This window comes from Paroedura picta, chromosome 3 (genome assembly GCF_049243985.1).
Source record: "Paroedura picta isolate Pp20150507F chromosome 3, Ppicta_v3.0, whole genome shotgun sequence".
Lineage (NCBI taxonomy): Eukaryota > Metazoa > Chordata > Lepidosauria > Squamata > Gekkonidae > Paroedura > Paroedura picta.
The window spans coordinates 132,647,886-132,671,002 of NC_135371.1; the positions used below are offsets into that span (position 1 = coordinate 132,647,886).

The following is a 23,117-nucleotide window of genomic DNA, read 5'->3' on the forward strand; positions in this document are numbered from 1 at the left end:
TTTAGAAAAACAGTGTTGCCATGGTTTATTTCACTGACAATGCAATAGTGACCTCCAGAATACATGTTAATGGATTACTACATTAATACATTGCTGAAACGTCGTCTGGCTCTCGAGCGTCAGCCAACCAGTGGTTACTGGAGCCGAACAAGAGCCCCTTGATCCCAAAGGCGGCCTTGGAGAATCAGCCTCTTTGCGGCTCAGTCCTTTGCCATGAGCATCAGAGCATGTTGACCAGCTTGAAGCTCCCCACCTCGACCATGGGGACCACGTTGATAAAAGTTTTATAGAGCACGGCCCCCCGGGGCAGCAGCGGGATCACCTCCTTGGCCTCCTTGCTTCGGGGACGAGGCACATACACTTCCTTGGTGTAGCGCACGATCCCTTCCTCTAGCGCAAACAGCCACTTGTTGCGGCCCATCCCCACCTGACATGGGAAAACAAGAGAATGAGAAGGGGGCTTAGGGACCAGAGTGCACACAACATCCGATAGCAGAGATCACACTTATGGCTTGTCATGCACATGGGCAAAAGGCAACTGAACTAAAGCCCTGGCTACTTCTCCATGAGAGAGTTAGCCTTCATAATCCTGGGAAGCTCTGTTGCACAGGCGTCCTTCAGGCACGAAGTGATGGCACATGCTCAGAGTCCCCAATGGTCATTCTCTTCTCCGCCATTTGTGTAATTTAAAGTCCCCGATGGTCAGATAAGATCACACACAGGGCTATTTTTAAACGGACACAAGACTATTTTTAAAAGGCCCCTTGCCCTCTCGTTCACATTTCTTGAGTAACATCTCTCAGCTATTGCATAAATAACACTATAAATCATCAGTTTTTACACAGTAGTCCAGTCCCAGGAAAGGAGCTCAGTTCCAACCAACCAACAATCCATGTCTGATCTCCTCAGACTGTGGCAAGGAAACTAAAAGAATAAACAGAACGTCTTTCATGGACTGCAGCTCACTGTTTCTGGTGGCATCGGATGAAGAGGGCTGTAGTGCACAAAACCTTCCACTAGAAATAATAAGGTGGTTTTTGGTACCCTGATTTTCATTACCAGAAGGACTCAAAGCAGCTTACAATTGCCTTCCCTTCCACTTGGTGTAGTGTTTAGGAGTGCAGACTTCTAATCTAGTGAGCCAGGTTTGATTCCCCGCTCCTCCCCCACATGCAACCAGCTGGGTGACCTTGGTCTCACCACAACACTAATAAAGTTGTTCTGACTGAGCAGTGATATCGGGGCTCTCTCAGCCTCACCTACCTCACAGGGTGTCTGTGTGGAGAAAGGAAAGGGAAGGCAATTGTAAGCCACTTTGAGACTCCTGAGGGTACAGAAAAGCAGCATATAAGAATCAACTCTTCTTCTCTCGCCACAACAGACACCCTGTCAACTTGGTGGGGCTGAGAGCATTCTGGAAGAACTGTGACTGGCACAAGGTCACCCAGCTGGCTGTATGTGGAGAAGGACTTGGGAATCAGACCTGGTTCTCCAGGCTAGAAGTCGCCACCCTTAACCATTACACCACACTGGCTCTCAACCATATTAAACCAACTAACAACCAATTAGCCTTTAATGTACCACAAGACTCCTTTTTTTTTGTTGCAACAGGCTAGCAGGGCTACCTCTCTGGAATTAGCACTTGCAGAGTCTTGCCTAAGAGAGAATTTGGGTTTGGCTTGATTTACAACTCTCTGTGTTCCCTCTTTTGCTCAGGTACTTCCTGGCATGGTTCAGACGCTCTGTGAGAGCAAGCAATTCTGTTCAGTAAGAAATGACATTAATTTTAAAAAGATCACGGAACAACATAAAGCAGAACCCCCTTTTGAGCACACTTTGGATCCTCAGTTATCAAAATCTGCCTCCTAAACTGTCAAACGTTTGATCACAGCTTTTGTTGCCCCATATCGATACAACACAGCAGCAACCCAGTCTTTTCCAGATCAGTGACCGTACAAGGTTTCCAATATCACTCAGATACATGAACTGAGCCTACATCCTGCCTATTCAATTTAGGAAGCAGGTGATTTTTGCTGCCACCCCCCCCCCCCCCCCCGGCAAACTTCCAATATCCCACAATACAGTTTTCTGGGATTCCCCTGTTGCTCATGAGCAGCATCTGGTGGGGGGCGTTGTGGGTTGCAGCGGAAGGGGGGAGGTGAGAAAGTTGCACTCTGCACTTTCCAAATGCGAAGATTTGGGGCAGCATTCAAGCCATGGTTACAAAGAGGCTCAAATTTCTTCTTATTAAGGCAAGGCAACCAGAATTCAGCACAAGACAAAGGAAGTTGCACAGAAGAATTCTGCATCCCAAGGACATTTGGGGAAATTCTGGCAATGTTTTCAGGGTGCTGCCCAACCAGGTTCAGGAAACGGAAGTCTCGATTAATTGAGAAATTAATGAGAAATGCTTACATGAGCTCCTGGGTGCCAACGTATCACTCGCTGAGTCGCCAATATATTGCCTGCGTGAACATATGCACCTGGAAGTAAGTTGGATAAAATGATAAGCAGGAAAAAAATAACCTTTTATCTGTGCATGCAAGCAAACTAGGAACTGTATTCTAAAGTAAAAAACAAACCTACAGCATTCTGCTTTAGGAAAAACACCCTATGGATGATTTAAGATCGTCTGAATTAAGAAACAGATTATTTGTAATTTCTACAGAGAAAAATCTGGGGCTGAAGCTTCGGACATCATTTCTGATCACAGATGCATAGGCTGAGCTGGACGTAGCTCAACGCTGTTGAGGGAAAACCCATAAAGGATGCCAGCACCAAAGCCTTTGCAGAAATTGTAGCTTTCCTAACATGGTCTACTTCTTTGCATGTTCTCTCCAACCATAACGTATCACACCATCTGGTTCAGGATGTGGCATCTCGTGTTTCACAAAGGACAAGAGAAAATGCTCAGTTTGGATTACCTGGAATCCAGAACATGGTAATTCAGTTGCACCCCGCCTGCCCCCCCCCCCATTTGTATGACACCATCAGTGTTCCTGGTATTTTCTAAAATCCCACAAACATCATTAACAGCTGCTCCATGCTACAAATTACACCTTGAGGAAGGATGAGATTGAGGGGCAGATATTTTAACAAATCATACTCTCCTAGTTGGCTGACTTGCTGCTGCCACCTGGTGGCCAGTATCACAACAGACACTTCAAAAGAGGAAAGCCTTGAAAACGCTTTGTAGTCATCTAAACTCTTAAAAAGTTGAACAAGAATCGTAAAAAGCTGCAAAAAAAGCCAAGTGATTTACCCTCTGTTTTTTTAAAGCCATAACGTTTCCCAGGACTTTTCCCCCCTCGATTTTTCGAGCTGGTTCCAGTCTTCTTTGATGCAAACCTTACTGGAGCAGCGGTAGTAGGAGAAATAAGAACTGCAACCAAAGAGAAGAGGCAAAAAAATGAATTAAAAAAACTGACACCATTCTTTAGACCAGTGGTTCTCCACGTGGGGAGGGGGGTTGAACGACCCTCTCACAGGAATCGTGGGAGGGCGAGCAGCTTGGTGGGGGAGGGGAGGCGCGGTCACTGTTGCCGCTCCCTCCTGTAGGCAGAAAAAAGCAAGATCGGCATGTTGGGACAAAAGGCAGAACTGAACTGAGAAACCCCAGAAAAAAATTATATACAATAATGAGCAATGGATCTTCATTCCATTGGTCAGTTTTGGTTTAATTTCCGTGAAAGAACACTTGCATAATTGTCCGATTGGGGGTCACCACAACACGAGGAACTGTATTCAAGGGTCGTGGCATTAGGAAGATTGAGAACCACTGCTTTAGACCAAGATAACATTGCTCACTCATGCCACGCTCTTAACGCTAACGTTTATATCATATAAAAGCCTAAAAAGTCAGTGTAGGGCGGGATGGAAGCAGTCTCCATTTGAAGTCTCCTTGTGAGATTACATTATTTTAAGCATTTATATCCTGCTTTTCTTATCAGTCAGGGCTCCAAGCAGCTTTAGAGCATCACTCTCCCCTTCCCCAAATTCCCACAACAACCTTGTGAGGTAGTCCAGGATGAGAGTTTGTGACAGGCTCAAGGATAACCAGTGTGCTTCCAAGTTAGAAGTGGGGATTAAAATCCAGGCCTCACCCTGGGTCCTAGTCTGCCACTCTATTGACTACACCACACTGGCTCTCCTGTTTAGACAGCATTTAGAGCAGGGGTAGTCAAACTGCAGCCCTCCAGATGTCCATGGACTACAATTCCCATGAGCCCCTGCCAGCATTCATGGGAATTGTAGTCCATGGGAATGCCCCTGCCAGCATTCATGGGAACTGTAGTCCATGGACATCTGGAGGGTCGCAGTGACTACCCCTGGTTTAGAGAAAGAGACCATCCTCTCTTGGTACCCATTGTGCTATAGTCTAATTTTGTCATTGGACACAAACTAACTTATGGTATATTACAAAGAACTTCTTGAATCGCCATCTAAAGACCATCATTTCTGCCTCATCCCAGCAGCCTAGTAGGCATTGTAAAATCTGAACCTAGCACCTTATCCTGCAACACCTCTATGGTCTCCGTTTCAAGAAAAAGACAAACTGCAAAATTCTGGGCTCCGTCTGCACAAACCGAAAGCTTTTACCTTCCCGGACCCCATGATATGAAGCCCAAGGGAGGAAATGGGAAAGTCTGGCAGAAAAATAGGAGAGTGTTTCTCTCCCCCCCCCCCTCCAACATTATACCCAAGTGATCCCCTCCACCAGAAATCTCCAGAACCCAGCCTGGCCTGGAGGAAATTCACCTACCATCCCACAGTGGCGATTAGCAATTCCCTGGGTATGCAAGGAAGGGCCACAAGAGACAAACCCTGGCACATCCCTTCCTGCCCACCCACTCGCAATCTGCCTAACTTCATAAAATCAGCATTTGTGTCAAATGGCTATCTAGCCTCCGCTTAAAGACTTCCAAAAGTGAACTCACCACCTCCCAAGGAATCCTGCTCCAGTGAGGAACTGCTCTGACTGTCAGGAACTTATTCTGGATGCTTAGCCGAAATTTTTTTTTAATTAATTTCAACCCATTGGTTCTGGTCCATCCCTCTGGGGCAACAGAAAACAACTCTTCTCCATCTTCTATGACAACCCTTCAAGTATTTGAATATGAAGATCCTGTCACCTCTTAGTCATTTTCTCTTCAGGCTAAACAGACCAAGCTCCCTCAACCTTTCCTCATATGACTTGGTCCCCAAACCCCTCACCATCTTTGTAGCCCTGCTCTGGACATGCTCCAGTTTGTCTACATCCCTCTTCAGCTGTGGTGCCCAAAACCAAACACAGTACTCCAAATGAGGTCTAACCAGGGTGGAATAAAGTGGTAACATCACCTCTATACTTCTTTTAATACAGCCCAAAATCCCATTTGTCTTTATAGCCACCGAGTCACACTGCTGACTCATGTTCACTATATGGTCTACTAAGACCCCCAGATCCTTTTCACATGCACTACTGCCAAGACAAATCTCACCCATCCTATAATTTATCACTATTGAAATTCAGTCTATTAATTTTAGCCCAGTGTTCTAGTCTGTCAAGATCATCCTGTATTCTGATTTTGTGTTTTGGTGTGTTTGCTACCCCTCCCAGTTTAGTATCATCTGAAAATGTAATAAGCACCTCTTCTATTCCTCCATTCAAATCATTTATAAATATGCTGAACAACACAGGGCCCAGAACAGATCCCTGAGGCACTCAATTTGTCACTCCTCTCCTAGAAGATGACAAGCAATTTACAAGCACCTTTTGGGTGTGATCTGTCAACCAGTTCTCAATCCACATAACAGTAATAGGATCCACAACACATTTTACTAACTTGTCAATATGAATTTCATTTGAAACCTTCTCAAAAGCCTTACTGAAATCAAACTACCATATATACTTGCATATAAGCTGACCTGCATATAAGCCGAGGCACCTAATTTTATCACAAAATCTGGGCAAACGTATTGACTCGCATATAAGCCAAGGGTGGGAAATGCTCCATCATCACAGGCTCTCCCATCCAGCCCCCCCCCCAAAATACAGAAAAGTCAAGAGGATGAATAGCTGCTGGTTTTTGTACCCCGCTTTTCAATAACCAAAGGAGTCTCAAAGCAGCTTACAATTGCCTCACCTTCCTCTTTTGAGAGAGCTCTAAAAGAACTGCTCTGTGAGAACAGCTCTGGCAGGAGAACCAAACATTGCCCCCCAGGCCAGCAAAGCAGAGCAGAACAACAGTATCCGAAGCTGGCAACCTACTACAACAAATACAACAGCTACCAAACTGGGAGAATGGACAACTCTAACTACAACTGCAGTGCCCCCTAGAACAAAACACTGAAAGAAAGAACTGTAAAAATCAACTTTTAAAAGAAACACAACCCCAAGAAGAAAAGGCAAACAATGCTGCCTCTCAGATAAAAGAAGAAACAATAGAAGAAACAGTAAATCCCAAAGCACCCCCAAAACCCACCCCACCCCCAGAAACCAAAGAATAGTTTGGAAGAAGTGATTAAGAAGAGAAAGAAGTAAAGGCAAAAGGAAAAAAAGATCAAAGTCCCTCAGTCAAACCGTTGATGTCCTACAAGCTGCCAGAGCAAGCTCAGCTTGCAGTACACGTTTGCAAAAGGCAATGCAACGACTGGGTGGCTGGAGCAGGCTTTTATTTAAATTACCGTATATACCCGTGTATAAGCCAAGCAGGGCTTTTTCAGTATAAAAAAGGTCCTGAAAAACTAGGCTTGTACGCAAGTATATATGGTATGTCCACAGAATTCCCTTCACCTAGCAAGGTTGTAAATTTCTCAAAGAGATAATTTGTCTGACATGACTTGTTCTTGAGAAAGTCGTGCTGACTTTTAGAAATTACAGCCATCTGCACTAGCTGCTCCAGGACCGACTGATGATTTGTTCTAAAATTGTGTCAGCTATAGATGTCAAGCTGACGGATCGGTAGTTACCCGGATCCTCCTTTTTCCCCTTCTTAAAGAAGTGGACAACATTTGCCCCTGTCCAATCTTATGGCACTTCACCTGTTCTCTAAGAATTGTCAAAAACAATTGACAGAGGCTCAGAAATTACATCTTCAAGTTCTCTTCGTACCCTTGAATGCAATGCATCTAGCCCAAAGGATTTAGTATCATTTAGAGAAACTAGGTGTTTGTGGACTACCCTTACAGTGATCCCAGGCCACAACTTCCATCCCTTATCACGTGAAATGATTTTACCACATGGAGCATGATTCTCCTCGCAAGATAGGACTGAGAAGTAGGAATTGAGCATTCATCATCCGTTACAATGTCACTTTCTTGGATCTGTAATGATCCAGCCATGTCCCTATTCTTTTTTTCTTACTTTGAATATACAGTAACTAAAGAACCCATTTTTGCTGTTTTCAGTATTTCTTACTAGTCGAAGCTCATACTGAGCTTTCGCTTTTCTAACACTCTCCCTACAAGCCTTGTTTGGTGTAATGGTTAGGAGTACGGACTTCTAATCTGACGAGCCGGGTTCGATTCTGCACTCCCCCACATGCAGCCAGCTGGGTGACCTTGGCACTGATAAAACTGTTCAGACCAAGCAGTAATATTAGGGCTCTCTCAGCCTCACCCACCTCACAGGGTGTCTGTTGTGGGGAGAAGAAAGGGAAGGCGAATGTAAGCCACTTTCAGCCTCCTTTGGGTAGAGAAAAACAGCATATAAGAGCCAACTCTTCTTTTTGGTTATTTGTTTATATTCCTTCCTTGGTTATCAGGTCTTCCTTCCATATCCTAAACAAGTTTCACAAATACCCCAAACAGTACAATTACATCTATTAATTAAGTTATAAGTAACACATTTTATAGTTTGAAAACAGTAATGCAAATTTAGGCTTGATTTTAAAAAGCAATGATTGCCTATATTTAAAATTCTCCTCCCAAAGAAAAGGATTTTCAGCTTCAAGATTTCCAGAAGTTTTATATTACTAGCTCTGTTCTGCTTTTGTACTTACTAAGTAGCTTGAGGAGCAACTCAAAACTTTGTACTCACTATATTAGAACATTTAAGGCTGGTCCTACTAGAAAGGCCAGCTTGAAGTTGTTGCTTTATTTTTATCTCCCCCCACCCCTCAGACACCTCCAGTTTTTATCTTAAGTCTTTTACATGGGCATGGCAGACATGAAGGCCCTGAAGAGCTCTCCCACCACTCTCATTTCATCAGCAGCCAGCTCAGGGAAAGTTCTTGAGAACTCAAGTGCTGTTAACTCAACTGTTTATTTTAATAAAGGCATTATGCTAATGCCAGCGTTTGGATATTTTCCTAACGGACTAGTACACCTGCTTGCATTTTGTTTTGCTTAAACAGTTAATATTTGCCAATTTTGGATTAAAAATTGGCAGCTTCGCAAAGCATTTCTCACATAAACACATGCTCTTGATAAATGCTCACGTCATTCGCAATCAGGAACACCACGACGCCTTTGACTTTTACTTTGTGGGACTTCAGTCTATTCTTTTGCATGCAATTAGCAGCCAGGTCCATTTCACCTCTAAACCTTTTTGCTCGGCCTTCTAACTAGCACATTGCTAAAAGAGTACTACAGTTCTCCTAATTTCCTCAGGCAAATTAAACACAGGATTAATTTGATCGTAAATTTCCCATATGCACACAGGGAGTCATATTAAAGGATTAGGGAGGAGGGCAACAGTTAACAAAGAAACATCAATTTGAAATGTGAATGGCAAAGGGATAATAACCTAGAGACACAGCAAGGCAGAGGACATAAGGCTCTGCCCAACAATATTTTAAGGTCTATTCACACATTTGTATGTGTTCTCAATGTACACCCCATGTCCTTACACTCATCAGTGCACTTCCACAGCTGGAAGTGTTTCTGCCCATGGAGCACCACTCCCCCGCAGCCCTAAATGCTACCTTAAATCCTTCTGCCCACAGAAATGCTCACTTGGATCCAGGCTCCTGTCTCCATATACTGATGCAGAGCTTAAAGAGTGTTGTAGCCGTTTGGGGGTATGCCTTTCCCCCCCTGCATACATGGCCATGACAAGAACAATCCTGCTGCTCCAGGATAGTGAATTTAAGCACAAACATGTATGTACATTTGAACAGGTCCTCTGCTATTTATTTGGTAAATTTAAAATCTTCTGCATCAATGCTATTAAATGGGAAAGATCAAGCCAATCCAACCTGCTACACCGTGCAGAAAATCCAAAGAATTATAACCTTCTTGTTAGATAGTTATCCAACCTCTCCTTGAAGACATGAGTGTTTCCACATTAGGAGACATACCTGCTTTTAGCCTTGCTTTGGATTTCCTTTGGACATTGCGAGTCGACTCTAGCCATTCCGCATTTGGGCTTTTGCAACATGCTTTCTGCACTGAGTCCAACGGAGGCAGGCTCCCATCATGCTTTGCTCCCTTCCCCTTTTCAAAACATGTTTTGTGCAAAATGGTGCCTGCGTGCTCCTTTGTTTTCATTGTGCTCCTTAATCCCACTATTCTGCACCCTTGATCATCTCCCCCTTCCCCCCAAAGTGTCCCAAATGTAATTTTTTAAAAAACTGAGTTATAACTTTATAACATCATAACACTGCTGTGTAAGAATGGAAGACTGTTTTAAAAATTTAGAAGCAGCTTCATAACATGATCACCCCTTTGTGATGGCATCACAATGCTATTTCTAAGTTTCAAAAAAGCAGTCTTGCACAATGTCAGAATGGTGATTCTTCCATATATCTATGCAATCTGTTCCTTGGGACCCTTTACTTCAATAAGCATCTAGCTTTTGGGCTGTGCCTTGCCATTTGTTTGGGCCTTTGATTGAACCCTGTATGTGTCCCCATTTGTCAAGCTAAGCAGGATTGATGGACACTTGGGAGGAAGTCCTAAGGAGTGCGGGCTGTGTGAAGTGTCCTTGGTTTCATCTCCCTTGTTTACCTGTTTACCAGTTCTTATCTGGCTCTTCGCATAGATTTGATCGTGCATAGTCTGTTTTTCCTGCTCAAACTGGGACTCAGGGTGGCTCTGGGGTGGGAAAGGATGTAAGTGACCTGATGTTATTGGTCTTTAGTCTTGGCAACATATCGAAAGGGTCTACGTGCAATCTTACAATAAACTAATCTTTGCACCAAATCGAGGTTTCTTATTGTGGCAGTCGGTAGAAACCTCACACACAGCAGTGTTATATGTTATAACTCAGGTTTTTTACATTTAAAAATTATATTCGGGACACTTTGGGAGAAGGGGGGAGGCAATTAAAAAAGGCAGATTTTTTAGAATGATGGGGAGGGAGAATGGTGAAAAGGAAAGGGGCATTTCCAAATAACTCAAAAGACGGGCATGGGTAAAATCCTGATTGCATACTTTTTCGCATTTGCCAGCCCTCAATTAGACCCTGTTGCTCCCCGCTTTAAAAAATGAAAACTGGCTGCGAGGCAAGTGAAGGAACAATTTGGATCTGCACAAATTTCAGTGCAGAAATGAGCAAAAAACTCAATCCTTTACAAATGCAAATTTGAACAATGTTCCTAGTGCAGAAACAGTCCAAGTGAAGGACAGCCCTCCACTGGAAAGCATCTCCTAACATTCAGCTGATATCTATCCTCCCATGACTTAGTTATGGCCTCTAGAGCAGCAGAGAAAAGGTCTCTGTCCTCTTCTATGTGATAGCCCTTCAGGTATTTGAAGGTGTGATTAGGTCTCCTATTCTCCAGGATAAACGTTTTCAATTCATTCAACCTTTCTTCATAGCACTTGCCTTCTAGATCCCACAAACCCCTTCCTCTGAATCCATTCCAATTCCCAGCCTATTTAAAATGTGAAGGAGCCCAGAGTTAGTCCAAATTAGCACTGACAAGTGCATGATAGAGTGGAATGACTACATCTTGTAACTTTAATATCAGCTTCTATTAATGAAGTCAGCTCTTTTGTAGCAGCATCACATAGCTGACTCATGTGAATCCCATAATAAAATCACTGAGTCTGACTTGAATCTTCACAGTGTTAGGCAGGTATCTGCAGATATTTCAAACCCTATTAATGAGTCCAGAGTGAATCCCCATACATGACATTCATGCCACAGACCACATGCTTTTTCTTTTGTAACTGGTAATACAGATGTATATTTTCTCTTGCTCCTTTTGGGAGAGTTGTGCTAGTTGTACTAAAAACTTGTTTATCATATAGAAGCTGTCCATATTATTCATTTTGCCAGAATTCAGAACTTTTTGATGTGGGACACATCTTCTAACACACCTCCTCAAACTGATATGAATATGGACAAGATGTCTGTAGTCCCACCTATGGAATGCAACAGAAAATGTAGAGGGCCCAGCCAGAGGCCATGCCGGCCCTGGGGGCCTTGCCAGCCCCTGCACAGCCAGTGGGGGCCTTGACAACAGCTGCCCCACCCCAAGGCCTTGGCAGTGGCCGTGGCGGTCCCAGGGGCTTAGCCACCCGCTGCGGGACCAGTGGGTGCCTTGGTGGCGGCCGCCCTGCCCAGTGAAGACTCGGCAGTAGCCACGCCGGACCCAGGGGCCTAAGCCAGCCACTGCGTGACCAGCAGAGGCCCGAGGAGAAGGTAAGCAGGAAGAGGAAGGGGGATGGGGCCGTGTGTGTATAGGGTGCTTGGGAGGTTGACAACACGGAGGACAAGGGGGAAAAGAAGTGCGATATTTCAGATGAGGACCTAAAGGACTGAAACGTGGCCGCGTGGCGCTTGCAAAACCGAGTAGTTGCAGTCAGAACATTTTCCCACCCTCCAGATGGGCAATGCAGCAATTCCAGGCTTCTAAACCCGCACTATCGTACTCACAAATCCCACCGTTTTGTTTGGGGTTTTTTTAAAAACTAAAGCAGTGCCCACTTCTGCCTAGGGCCGGCCTGACTATCTCCCCCCCCCCCCCCCGGCATCCTTGTTCGGATGGCAGACCTGCGGCCTCGCCCCAGGACCAGGCTCGGAGTCGCGCCACCCAGGTGCCTTCAGGTGGGCTAAACTGCCGCGCGGATCTCCACCCTCCCTGCGGAACCAGCCCTGCACCCCCCCCCCAACTCACGTGGGCTGCTAACCGGCCTGCCCCAGAGGAAGCCCAGGCGGAGCAGCCCCGCCATGACGCCTCCGCTCGAGGGTGCTCCCAGGCCGCCCTCCCTCCCTCCCTCGTGCTCTCCGCTTCCGGATCCGGCGGGCAGAGCGGCCGGCGGGGCGTTTGAATGCGGCCGCCCGTTCCGGGGCCGAGAGTGTCCCCCGCGCGCAGTTCGCGGCAGGTCGTGGACGGGGAGGCTCTGCGGGCGGCGCTTCCTCTCCCAGCCCCGCTTCTGGGGGCCGCAGCAGGGCGCCCAAGGGCAGCCGCCACCCTGGCTTGTTTCGAGCCCCGCCCGCAGATCCCGAGCGAAGCGCCAAGGCTGAGGCTTGGTGAGTGCCCCCCTTAAAGTAGCCGACTAGCGTTGGTTTTATTTGTTAATCTCGTCTTAGACCAGCAGAGGGGAAAAACGATGCAAAAAAAAAAAGTACGCATGGGCAATCAGCAGTCATAAAAATAATAAGTTATAAATGCATCCTGCAGAGAGTCGAACCCTCGAGGCTCCATGATTCTATGATGATTCTATGAAAACAGCAAAAATGATCAAAATAAAATGTTAGGTCTCTCACTGCTGACTTATTTAGATAGCAGTTACCTTTAATGGGCTAATTTACGAGACAGCAAATATCTCACAGTAACAGCTTATTAAATGTTCTCTGTGCAGTCTAGGAAGCCAGTGATATCAGTGCATTTGGACTGCAGTAAGCGGCGGAATGCACTACTAGGCTGTCCCGAAATCAGTGTTCCCAAACTGAGTGAAAACCCAAAAGTGGGTTGGAACATCACAGGTGGTGGGTCGTGGGGGCCAGGAGGGAAGAGGATGAACCTGGTAGCCATGGGAAGAAGCCAGAAATGTAAGTTTGGGGTTGCCTTTGCCCAGGGTACAGAGCAGCCAGGAACAATATAGCCTGTTATTCAGTAAGAAGCATGGGAATTTTAAATGTTAACTAAATATGAGATCCCTGCCTTTTATGGAGGGAGGGAGAAAGTAGCATGCAAGTGGGCTGGAGAAAGTAGAGTAAGCTTAGACATAATGTCCTGCTATAAAGCATGTCAGAACCGCTGTACTAAGCTAAGGATTGGATTGACCAGAATGTTGTGAATTGTGAGATTAAAATGTAGAACAGTTTGTACTGGTATAAATTAGCGATCCCCAACCTGTGGGCTGCGGACCATATGTGGTCCGTCGACTAATTGGAGGTGGGCCGCGAAGGACGCCTTCTCCCCCCCCCCCCAGCCTTTTACAATACACTTCGGGTGTCATTGTCTCCCATCACTCCCAGATGGGACTATCTCATTGCAGAGAAACAAGGTCAGGGTCCCCATTGATTTGTCATTGTCGTGAGTTAAAATTTCCATGAAAATAAAATGTTCCTTATGTTCATTGTTGTGGCGTGTCTGTATCTTATTTTGAAGGGATGTTTAAACATTACCATAGCGATCAGAGAGTGTTAGGGCAGTGGTTGAGAGTAGAGGAGTAAACTACCCCCCCCCCACCGGGCCTCAGTAAAATTGTCAAGCGTTGAGTGGTCCCCGCTGATAAAAAGGTTGGGGACCACTGGTCTAAATGACCGTTAATAAAGATTGTTGTTGATTAAAATGCAGGAAGCCAGGCCCCTAAGCAGGACACTTATAGCACATGGCAACAACATTAAGAATATAAGAGCCTGGCTGGATCAGACCAGTGGTCCATTGAGTCCAGCATCCCATCTGACACAGTGGCCAGCCAGTTCCTCTGGAGGGCCAACAACAGGGCATAGAGGCTGAGGCCTTCCCCTGGTTGCCTACTGGCTCTGGGATTCAGAATAGTAGTACGTCTGAATGTGGAGGTTCCCCATAGTCACCATGGCTAGTAGTCACTGATAGACCTATCCTCTATGAATCTATCTACCTAGTCCCCTTCTAAAGCTATTTGTTCCTATGGCTATCACTACATCTGGCAACAAAGTGTGTATAAGATTTCTTTATGCTCATTCTTGAAACTATGGTATGTAGTTGGATGGATTTCCCTCTTCCTGCTGCCCTGCACTAGGAGCAAAACTGTGCAAATGACTGCTCTGCAGTAACTTTCTGTAACTGGCAGCCTCTTTCCACAAGACAGATGGATTAATGTGGTAGAAATCTCCTTGTTGGAGATCCCATGAAATGTTGGAGAGACCTTTCCTGTAGATAAGTCAAGAGTGTGGTGTCCCAGCTAAAGCTGTCTTGCAGCTGACAATTACTTTAATTATTGTTCTTCCTTCCTTAGATGTTACCTGGTTCTACTGCCCTCTGTTCATCCCATGAGAGTAGACACAATGTTCCCAGAAGTGAGTGACAGTGAGGCTGAGGAGCTACCCACCTTTTCTTTTCTAAAGAAGCAGCTCCCTCTAAGAGATGAAATTGTTGTCCTCTGCAGCTCGGATTCTGAGGACTCAGCCACTCAGTCTCCTGCATGGAAAAAGGCCTGTCGTGGGCAAGACTCAGCCAGAGCTGCTACGCAACTGAAAAAAATGCCAGAGCTCAGTGATGAAAGTGAAGAGGATGAGGACCTAATGCCCTTGGCTGAGAGGCTCAGGAGAAACCACTTGGACGCCAAACCTTCTACAACCGGGGCTTCATTTACTAGAATCCAGGAACGAAGAAGCCCTGAATTGGCTGGGCCCAAGAGACTACACTCAGATGGTGAGCAAGTAGCCACTATTTACTGGCAGCAGTCACAACCCAGAGCATCAGACATCCGGAGGAGAGCTGTACTCAATACTTGGGAGTTGTCAGAGAGTGACCAGGAAATGGCTCCCAGACATCCTAAGGAAACATCCATCAAACAGCTTTCAGTTTGTCACTCTCAGTGCTCAGAAGAAAATGGAAGCCACCGAATTGCTGAGAAGAACCTGGAGTCCTTCCCTCTTCAGACAAGAACAAAAGACAACCAAGAGGAAGCTCACCACCATAAAGCTCACCAGGACGCCGCACAGAAAAGAAAAGATCAAGAAACTCTGAAGAGGCTGCAGGAGCAGGAAAGAGAGAGGAAGAAGGCTCTTGCCAAGCTGCAAAAAGCTCAGAGGCCAAAAGAATGTCTGAAGCACATTCAAATAGTGCTGGATCCAGGTATTTCTCTTTCACTCCTAGCTCTCTTATAAGTTAATATTTTACCCTCCCTACAGCTCCCTGACCTCTATCCCCACTTTAGGTCTTTTGCAGGTAGAAGGTGGTGGACAGGTGCTTACCACTTTGCAGTCCATGGACTGTAGCTACGCCATTGCGAATCAAGCTGTCCCCTGCAGTATAACCTGGAGAAGGAAAACTGGAATAGCTCAAGTAGGGAAGCACAGATCTTTCTCCCTTTCTTTCTGTTTCTAACAAAAATGCTATATTGGCAGGCTGTTGACTATCTGGGATTTCTTTGGTGACTTTGTTGCTCTAACAAATCTTAGTGCACATGTACTTCAGGGTTTTCTTCTTTTAATCCCTGCAGCACATGCACAAAAGGGTATGTTCCTTTCCCAGCTATATTTTCTGTGTTACCTGAGCAAATATCTCAAGAGTTATCTCCCTCACCACTACAGCTTATTGCAAATTGTAGGTACAGACCCAGCACTATAAACAATTGAGCTGCAATGCATCTTGTGGTAAATTTTGTGAGGATTCCTCCAGAACTGAATTTTGACACTGAAGGTTTCAGTAGGTAGTAATAGTTTTCTGGATCATTATCACTTCTGGATTCGTATCTTTCCTAATGTCCAATTCAGATTGGAAACAATCTGAATTTAATTCCAAAGTAAAGCAAATTCCACATTAATCGAGTTGGATGTTATCTGTAGTCCAGTTTTGCTTCATATAATCTGACAAACAGCTTTATTCTGTAATTACCATTACATACGTTTAATGGGTGCATTACGTAGTAGTAGTAGTAGTAGTAGTAGTAGTAGTAGTAGTAGGATATATTTTCTGAAGGATATAGCTTTCATTGTTAGACCAATTGCAGAGGTTAGCTGGATTAAGCCTGCAGGAAAACAGTTGGATTTGAATCCAGTAGCACCTTAGAGACCTGCAAAAGTTCCAGGTTCCTTTGTCAGATTCCTGTTTGTGTCTCTCAAAAGCTCATAACTGTGAAAATCTATTTATTAGATTAAACGCTCAGTAATTCTGCAATATTTGCAGTGGTGTCCCCCCTGATAATTGACATTATGTTCATTTACTAGATTACTTGATTTGTAGTCTGACTTTCTCACTGAGGCTTGAGGCATATTATATTACAAAATATAAAAACAATGCATTTAGACAAAAGAGATCCAATACAAATATGACAGGACTAGTATTACAAAATCAGAAAAGGCAAATAAAAATTGATATAAATTATGGCACACCATGAACAATGCAAAGAATGGAATTCTTTGTATTTTCTTTTTCAACTCTTCTCAACTTAAGTCTGTGGTGTTTGTGTCTGAAGGCTGAAGAAGACAACTGGATAGAAGAACCCAACATCCTTGTTCTCGTGCTTCTTGAAGACTTTGTCTCCATGATCCGAAACTATAAGCAGGTGAGGTCTAGTTGCTTTCCAGTTTGCTAGTGACAAGATTTATGGTCACTTTCGGCAAAAATGACCAAATGCTGAAAAACTGCAGAGGTCTATTGTAACATTTCTGGAAGCATCATACTACATAAAATGTGTCGGGTGCTTCCAATGATGTACCAAACTTCTGATTTTCCCTCACTGAGTGACATGCCCCCAATAGTATAGTAGAAGAAATAGTCTACCAATAGTAGAAGAAATAGTCTACCAATAGTAGAAGAAATAGTCTCTTCTACTGAGGGACAATCAGCGGCTCTTCCCGATCCCGTCATCCTCCTTGTGCTGCTTCCTGGTACTTGCCATGAGGAAGAAGAGCCGGTGCTTCTTGACCTCCTGCCTGCCGGGAGGCCAGAGAAGGCCCTCCAAGTGTGTCCTGCACCGACCACACCACTTTCCCTGGCGTTCTGGCTGCTGGCAGAGGGAGGGGAAGGCCAGCCAAGCACATTCCATGGTGGCTGTGCCACTTTTGCCAGCCTCCTAACTTCCAGTGGACAGCGGGGAAGGCCAAATGGGCACATCCCACCTCACCCACGCCATTCTTGCTGGCCTCCTAGCCACCAGGGAGGTGTAGGGTAGGTTCCAGCCTCACCACAACCCAGTGCCCTCCGCAGAGAGCTGCACCACTCTTGCTGGCCTCCTAGTTGACAGGAGAGCTGGGGAGGGGGGCACCGGGGCCCTCAGCTGATTTTTAAAACAGGCTTTCCTACTTGTGTTGACATATTGTAAGTGCTTTGTTTAGTTGGCCTGGAGCGAGTGGGAAGGGGAGGGGCCCAGGTGGGCATGTCCACAGCTATACTTCCCAACCATATTCTTTACAACTGTGCCACTTCTGGAGGTTCTCGAAGCCTCAGGAGTTTCTCAAAAGTAAAGAAGTTGAGAAAGGCTGGCTTAGATCCACAGCAGGCAGTGAAACCACAAACTGAGAGAACTGCAACTGGCCCAAGGTCACCCAGCAGGCCATGAGTAGGAGTGCTGTATCCTAGATGTAGCTTTTCTTGCAGAGATGCTTTATAACCTTATGGATCTTGTTGGAGGTTGTGTGGATTTGCTTTGCCCCCCCCCCCCCCCAAAATATAATGTCTCCTTTTTAATAGGATAGCATGGAAGGATCTACCGTTACTCTGCAGAGCTTTGTGGCTAAAATCAAGAAGAAAATCCCTGGGAAAACTGTGGCAATGGCTGTTGTTGGCCTAGACAAATACTTCAGGTTAGCATCGTTTATTTTAGAGATTTATAGATCCCCCTGAATTGACTTGACTCAAAGGTACTATTTGTTGAGTGGATCATTTCTTCCTGCTTTAGGATTCACTTGGCGATCATCTGAAGTGGGGTATGTTACTGGCATGTTTTCTTTAGAAACGATACTTTATCAGCATGGTTTCCTGGCAGACATTGTTTTTTATCTCACGTTGTGCCATATTTGACAGCAAATCTTTGGCATATAAAATCTGTTTTGTACATTTGCATCAGGCCTAAATTTGCTGGCTAAGATGGTCTGTGGGAAAAAGTAAAAAAAAAAATTAAAAGGTCTGAGTCAAGTCACAAGGATGAAGAATTAAAAGATTGACTCATTCCTTCCCCTCAATGTATCCAAGTAGCATTGTGTTACAGGACAAAGTAGCTGTCAGAGCAGAGCTGGTTGACCCCAACTTCATTGTGTATATACAGCTTTGGGCCCAGTTCTAGAATGGGTATCTTGTGGTTGGTAAAGTTGTTTTCTGGTAATGACTGCTCATCTCATGTTTGAGATGGTGCTTGGGTGCTTGACTGCAACTAGCTATCACTCCTCATGCTGTGCATGGAATAGTTAAGCACAGGATGAGACATTTGTCACTTTCCCACTCAGGCAGCTGCTCTCACTTGCTTATTCTTTGGGAAAGGCAGAGACACAACAAGGAGTGTGGGCAGGGGGATGAAAACACCTCCTTTCCTCCTGCATCATGGGAAGGGGATGCAGACATTGCAACATTGTTCTGTCAGGCCACATGCAGGCTGTCTGTTGTGCACTCGTGATAGAGACATATACAACATATTTTCAAATATATATTTAAAAGTGAGTAATTTTGTCCAGTTAACCTGCTGTAATGTGTATGAAGATAATAGTTTATAGTTTAATAATATCTAGATATGTCACTGCCCTTGCATATGACCATATGAGACTGTTTCTGCCTGACTTACACTGTTCCTTTACTACACTGTGTTAACCATTTTCAACTTTTCCCCCTTACCACTCAAATAGCCCAAGCCAAGATGTATGTGTTTAAGGTAGCATAGACCTTTAAACTTGGCTATGTTTGTATTTTTTATTGTAGAAAGGAAAGGCGTGTATCCTTTAATATTTCATAAATATGCAAAATCATACAGTTTTATATGCTAATTAAGTTATAAAGTATGTGTTTTATATGTTTGATGCAGTTCAAGAAACTCCAGTTTCTTTTTTTTTTTAAAGCAAAACTGCAGGCTTTAAAATGTCTAGAAATTTTACACCTTTAGCCTAAGTGATACCAAGTAAAATAAATCTTTCCCATTGTTGCCTATGAAACAGATTATTGTACAAACCCAGAGCACATTTTCCTGGGAAGAAATTTAAAACTGGCAGTGCTCTAATTCCAAACAGTTTCTTTCTGTAACAGCTGCGTGCATACTGAGGCAATTGCACTTGTCTGAGAGCTTGGGAGCAGTTCTGCCACTCATTGTACTCCTGTCCCCTTTCTCGGATAAAAGACTATTAAGTTTTTGTCTTCTCAGTTGTCACAGCAGTGAGGCCAAGGAGCAGGGCAAACAAAGGAATCGGAAAAAGAAGGCCCTTCCAACTGCAGAGTTATCCAGAGTGGACGTGGAAGAAGTGAGTTTGGAGCAGCAAGCTTGTCTTTTTCACAGGACATCTCAGCACTTCAGTTGAATTTCCTCCTGCAAAGAACTTCTTCAGGGAATTCTACCCTTCAGCTGCTAGGCATTTGACCTCAGTCCTTTGTGTGGGTTGGTAGGTACAACTGTGCCATGGCTGGAGCACACAGCAGAACACAGAGCCTGAAGAAACCGGCCACATTGTGGTCACAGCTGACTGACTTATTTAGGAGATGTGTAGGCTACCAAGATGGCTGACAAAAGTACAGAAGTAAATAATAAAAGCATAAAACATAAAATCATGTTTAAAAGTCATAAAATGTTTGATTTTTTTAAGCCACAGAAGGACATAAACAACAAAATGTCCTTTTCTCAGTTAAAAACAGTCATCATAAAACAGTGATGGCCATAAAAACAATATGTAGGCTGTAAAAGAACTAGATGAAGACGGTGAGACAAATCTTGTTTCCTTCTTTAGAAATTAATACTGTTTTGCCCCAAAAAGGATCCAAAGTGGCTTTATAACATCATTCTTCCTCCTTCAGCAACCCTGTGAGGTAGGATAGCCTGAGCAAGACTGGCTGGCTCACAGTCAACTGGCTAGCTTCCCTGGCAGTGGGGATTCAAACCCAGATGCCTGGACAGAGAGAAATATTCTGGCCTGGTGTGTAAATGACAGTATGGAGATGCCAAGTAGGCCTTCTGTGGGGAAGATGTTCAAAGGTAGTAAAGGGGCGGTAGCCCTTCAAAGGCAGAGATATTATAACTGGCAGTCAGCATTGTAATTCAGAGTGGCAGACAGTTTGGTTGAAGACTGGAGAGTCAGCCTTGAAAAGCAACTTGACTGATTTTATACCTTCTCATGGGTATACTGTACCAAAGTGGTGATTTGAATAGTGGCATCATCCCACATTTCATAAGTAAGCTGCTTTGCTCACTATTTAGTCTTTACATTTGCAGGCTTTAGTGGGGCTACAGCTTCCCACAGGTGTCCAGGTTCGCATCCTTGAGAGCTGGAAGGAGTTTGCTGATTTTGCTGGCATGTTCACCAAAGCTGTCGCTGAAGCACCATTCAAGTGAGTGAGACAATAGAGATGCATACTTCTTGGGGCATTTCCTGGGAATATACCAACAACCTCAATTTAAAGGGATGCTACTGGAGATTAAACCATCAACCTCCAGTGCAAGGCTTTTCACTTACGCATGAAATACTCATTCTTGAAGTGGGACCTCAGGGAAGGTCTGCTGGGCAGGCTGAGGTAATGTCCTCTGTGCAGCAGTTCTCCACCTTCTTCAGTTTGCTACTGCTGCCACCTTAGGCCTACATATCACCTAGGAAGCTTGTGTGGACCCCTAGCCAAAGCCTCTTGCATTCCTCTACATCCTCCCCCCAAGAAAGCCCATTGCAAGCAGGAATGCAATGGGTGCTAGGGCCCAGGGGACACCGGGAGGTGCAGATCTCTCTCTGTGTCTCTCTCCCAAGGCATAGCAAGTAATTAAGGCTGGTTTGTAGGAGGGAAGCAGGGCTGTTGTGCAGTTTGGGGCAGCTCTCTGTCTCTGTCTTTCCCCCTCCGTTGCAGCAGGGGCAGCTCGCTCTGTGCAGGAGCCATAGCAGGTAATTAGGGCTCGTTCTTAGGAGGGAAGCAGGGCTGGTAAGCAGCTTGGGGCAGCTCTCTCGGTGTCCTCGCAGCAGAAGTGATAGGAGGGAATGAGGGCTTGTGCTTGGTCTGGCAGAGCTCTGTGTGTCTCTGTCTCTGGCGTGTCTGAGAGGAACGTGGCTAGCATTCAGGGAGGGAGGGCAGGAGCTGTAGGGGCAGCTCAGACACCCAGACATGTTCCACCCCAGGCTGTTTCACAAATATATAGAGGAACCAGGGAGGATGATAAGCTTTTGTGTGCAAGCACACTTTGGGTATAATGAAACAGGATATGCATAGTTGAGGAAATTCGGTTTCATTATGCCTGAAGAAGAGACCTTGCGCGAAAGCTTACACCTTGAATAAAACCTTGTTGGTCTTAAAGGTGCCACTGGACATAAACTTTGTTCAGCTGCTTTTGACCAACACAGCAAGCCACCTGAATATACCTTGCAATTGGCTGATGCTCTTGAATGCATTTTCTGCCTTCAGGCATAGAAATGCTATAGGAAAGATGGTAGCTGGAGGGTATACCCTCAAGAGCAGGGGTAGTCAACCTGTGGTCCTCCAGATGTCCATGGACTACAATTCCCATGAGCCCCTGCCAGCATTTGCTGGCAGGGGCTCTTGGGAATTGTAGTCCATGAACATCTGGAAGACTACAGGTTGACTACCCCTGCTCAAGAGCTCTGCTCCAGCTGCATCACCCCCTTGCATTGGGTTATTGATACCATCTGAATTTCTTGTGCTTCAAATGCTTTGTCTGTATTGGAATTTCCTTTCCTTGCTCTCAAGATTGCTCTTCTCCTTTGTAACTTTTGCAGAAGAGAACGGGATACGCCCTGCTTTTCTTTCTGCTTGGAGGGTGACTGGATTGGGGGTGCAAAAGTCGACTGCTCTGGAAAGGGGCTACTGCAAGTCTGGAAGAGACAGTTTCAGCAGTTTAACCGGGTCAGTCTAGAGATGGCCAATGCCATTGTGGCCAGATACCCGTCTCCCCAGCTCCTTGTCCAGGTAAGCTAGTCTGTTGCAACAAGAATGCTTATGAGTATTTCATATGCAGACATGGAATCTGGATGCTTATGCCATGTTTTCATTTTGAAATTTTCATTGTTTTTAAAACATCTGACAGAGGACACAATTCACGCAGGGAACCCAATTCTGGGAAGAAAAATAAATCAATGCATATTTAACTTGTAATGTTTCTGTAGTAGAGAAGAGCTAGTTTTTTATACCCCCTATTTACTACACAAAGGAGTCCCAAAGTAGCTTACAAGCACCTTTGTCTTCCTCTCCCCACAACAGACATCCTGTAAAGGGGGGTGGGGCTGAAAAAGCTCTGATAGAACTGCTCTACAAGAACAGTTCCAAGAACTATGACTAGCCCAAGGTCACTCAGCTGGCTGCATATGGAATCAAACCCAGTTCTCCAGATTAGAATTTGCTGCTTTTTAGCCACTTTGCAACGCTGGCTCTAGTATAGAATAGTCATACTCCTGAACAAATGTAAGTGTTGCAGGTTACTACAGTACTTGGAGACTTATCCCAATGTATTGCTCCCATGTTACTTCTGACATAGTTCTGGCTACTAAATTGAACATCCATAGGATGCTGGCAGCAAAGCCTGAGAAAAGGTTTGCTATAGCCACTTTAACAGTTGTGAGATGGTATTTCTGACTTTCTCAAGGGTTCAGCAAGGAGTGAAATGTAGCTTTTCTGCTTTCTCTGATATGGGCAGTAGATGGTTTTGGTCAGATCTTATTAGGCTTGCAGGACTTTTTAAATGACATCTCATGATTTTCAGGTATCCAGCTGATAACAAAATTAGAACTTATGCTTGCAGTGTCTAACTGTGAAATGTCTCTCTCTGCCTTTTGGTGCATATTTACTCCCCAAAAAGGAGATTCTGCCACTTTGCTACATAGTTTTACTATTCAAGCACTGTAATAGTTAGGAATGCATTCCTAATATCAGACTAAACTTCCTTCACCTGTACAACCGCCCCCA

At 44.9% G+C, this 23,117-nt stretch overlaps 2 protein-coding genes across 2 annotated transcripts in view; one reads left to right on the forward strand and one right to left on the reverse strand.

The window, feature by feature from the left end:
- MRPL27 (mitochondrial ribosomal protein L27) lies at nucleotides 1–12,241 on the reverse strand. Its single transcript, XM_077327931.1, has 4 exons — nucleotides 12,048–12,241; nucleotides 3,263–3,382; nucleotides 2,416–2,483; nucleotides 1–427 (listed from the first exon to the last, which is right to left on the reverse strand). The coding sequence occupies exons 1-4, from the start codon at nucleotides 12,100–12,102 to the stop codon at nucleotides 221–223; spliced, it is 450 nt and encodes a 149-aa protein (XP_077184046.1). The 5' UTR covers nucleotides 12,103–12,241; the 3' UTR covers nucleotides 1–220.
- EME1 (essential meiotic structure-specific endonuclease 1) overlaps nucleotides 12,188–23,117 on the forward strand; it is a 15,352-nt gene continuing 4,422 nt past the window's right edge. Inside the window, exons 1-8 of the mRNA XM_077327919.1 lie at nucleotides 12,188–12,403; nucleotides 14,320–15,161; nucleotides 15,244–15,371; nucleotides 16,504–16,593; nucleotides 17,721–17,833; nucleotides 19,375–19,471; nucleotides 20,434–20,549; nucleotides 21,935–22,124. Coding sequence (XP_077184034.1) covers nucleotides 14,354–15,161; nucleotides 15,244–15,371; nucleotides 16,504–16,593; nucleotides 17,721–17,833; nucleotides 19,375–19,471; nucleotides 20,434–20,549; nucleotides 21,935–22,124 — 1,542 coding nt within the window. The 5' untranslated portion in view covers nucleotides 12,188–12,403; nucleotides 14,320–14,353. The remainder of the gene's footprint in view (nucleotides 12,404–14,319; nucleotides 15,162–15,243; nucleotides 15,372–16,503; nucleotides 16,594–17,720; nucleotides 17,834–19,374; nucleotides 19,472–20,433; nucleotides 20,550–21,934; nucleotides 22,125–23,117) is intronic.

Coding starts and splice junctions, on each gene's coding strand:
- MRPL27 (XM_077327931.1), bottom strand. CDS start 12,102: ATGGCGGGGCTGCTCCGCCTGGGCTTCCTCTGGGGCAGGCCGGTTAGC. Junction 3,383..12,047: donor CAGGCCGGTTAGCAGCCCAC/GTGAGTTGGGGG, acceptor CTTTGGTTGCAG/TTCTTATTTCTCCTACTACC. Junction 2,484..3,262: donor TGGCTTTAAAAAAACAGAGG/GTAAATCACTTG, acceptor ACTTACTTCCAG/GTGCATATGTTCACGCAGGC.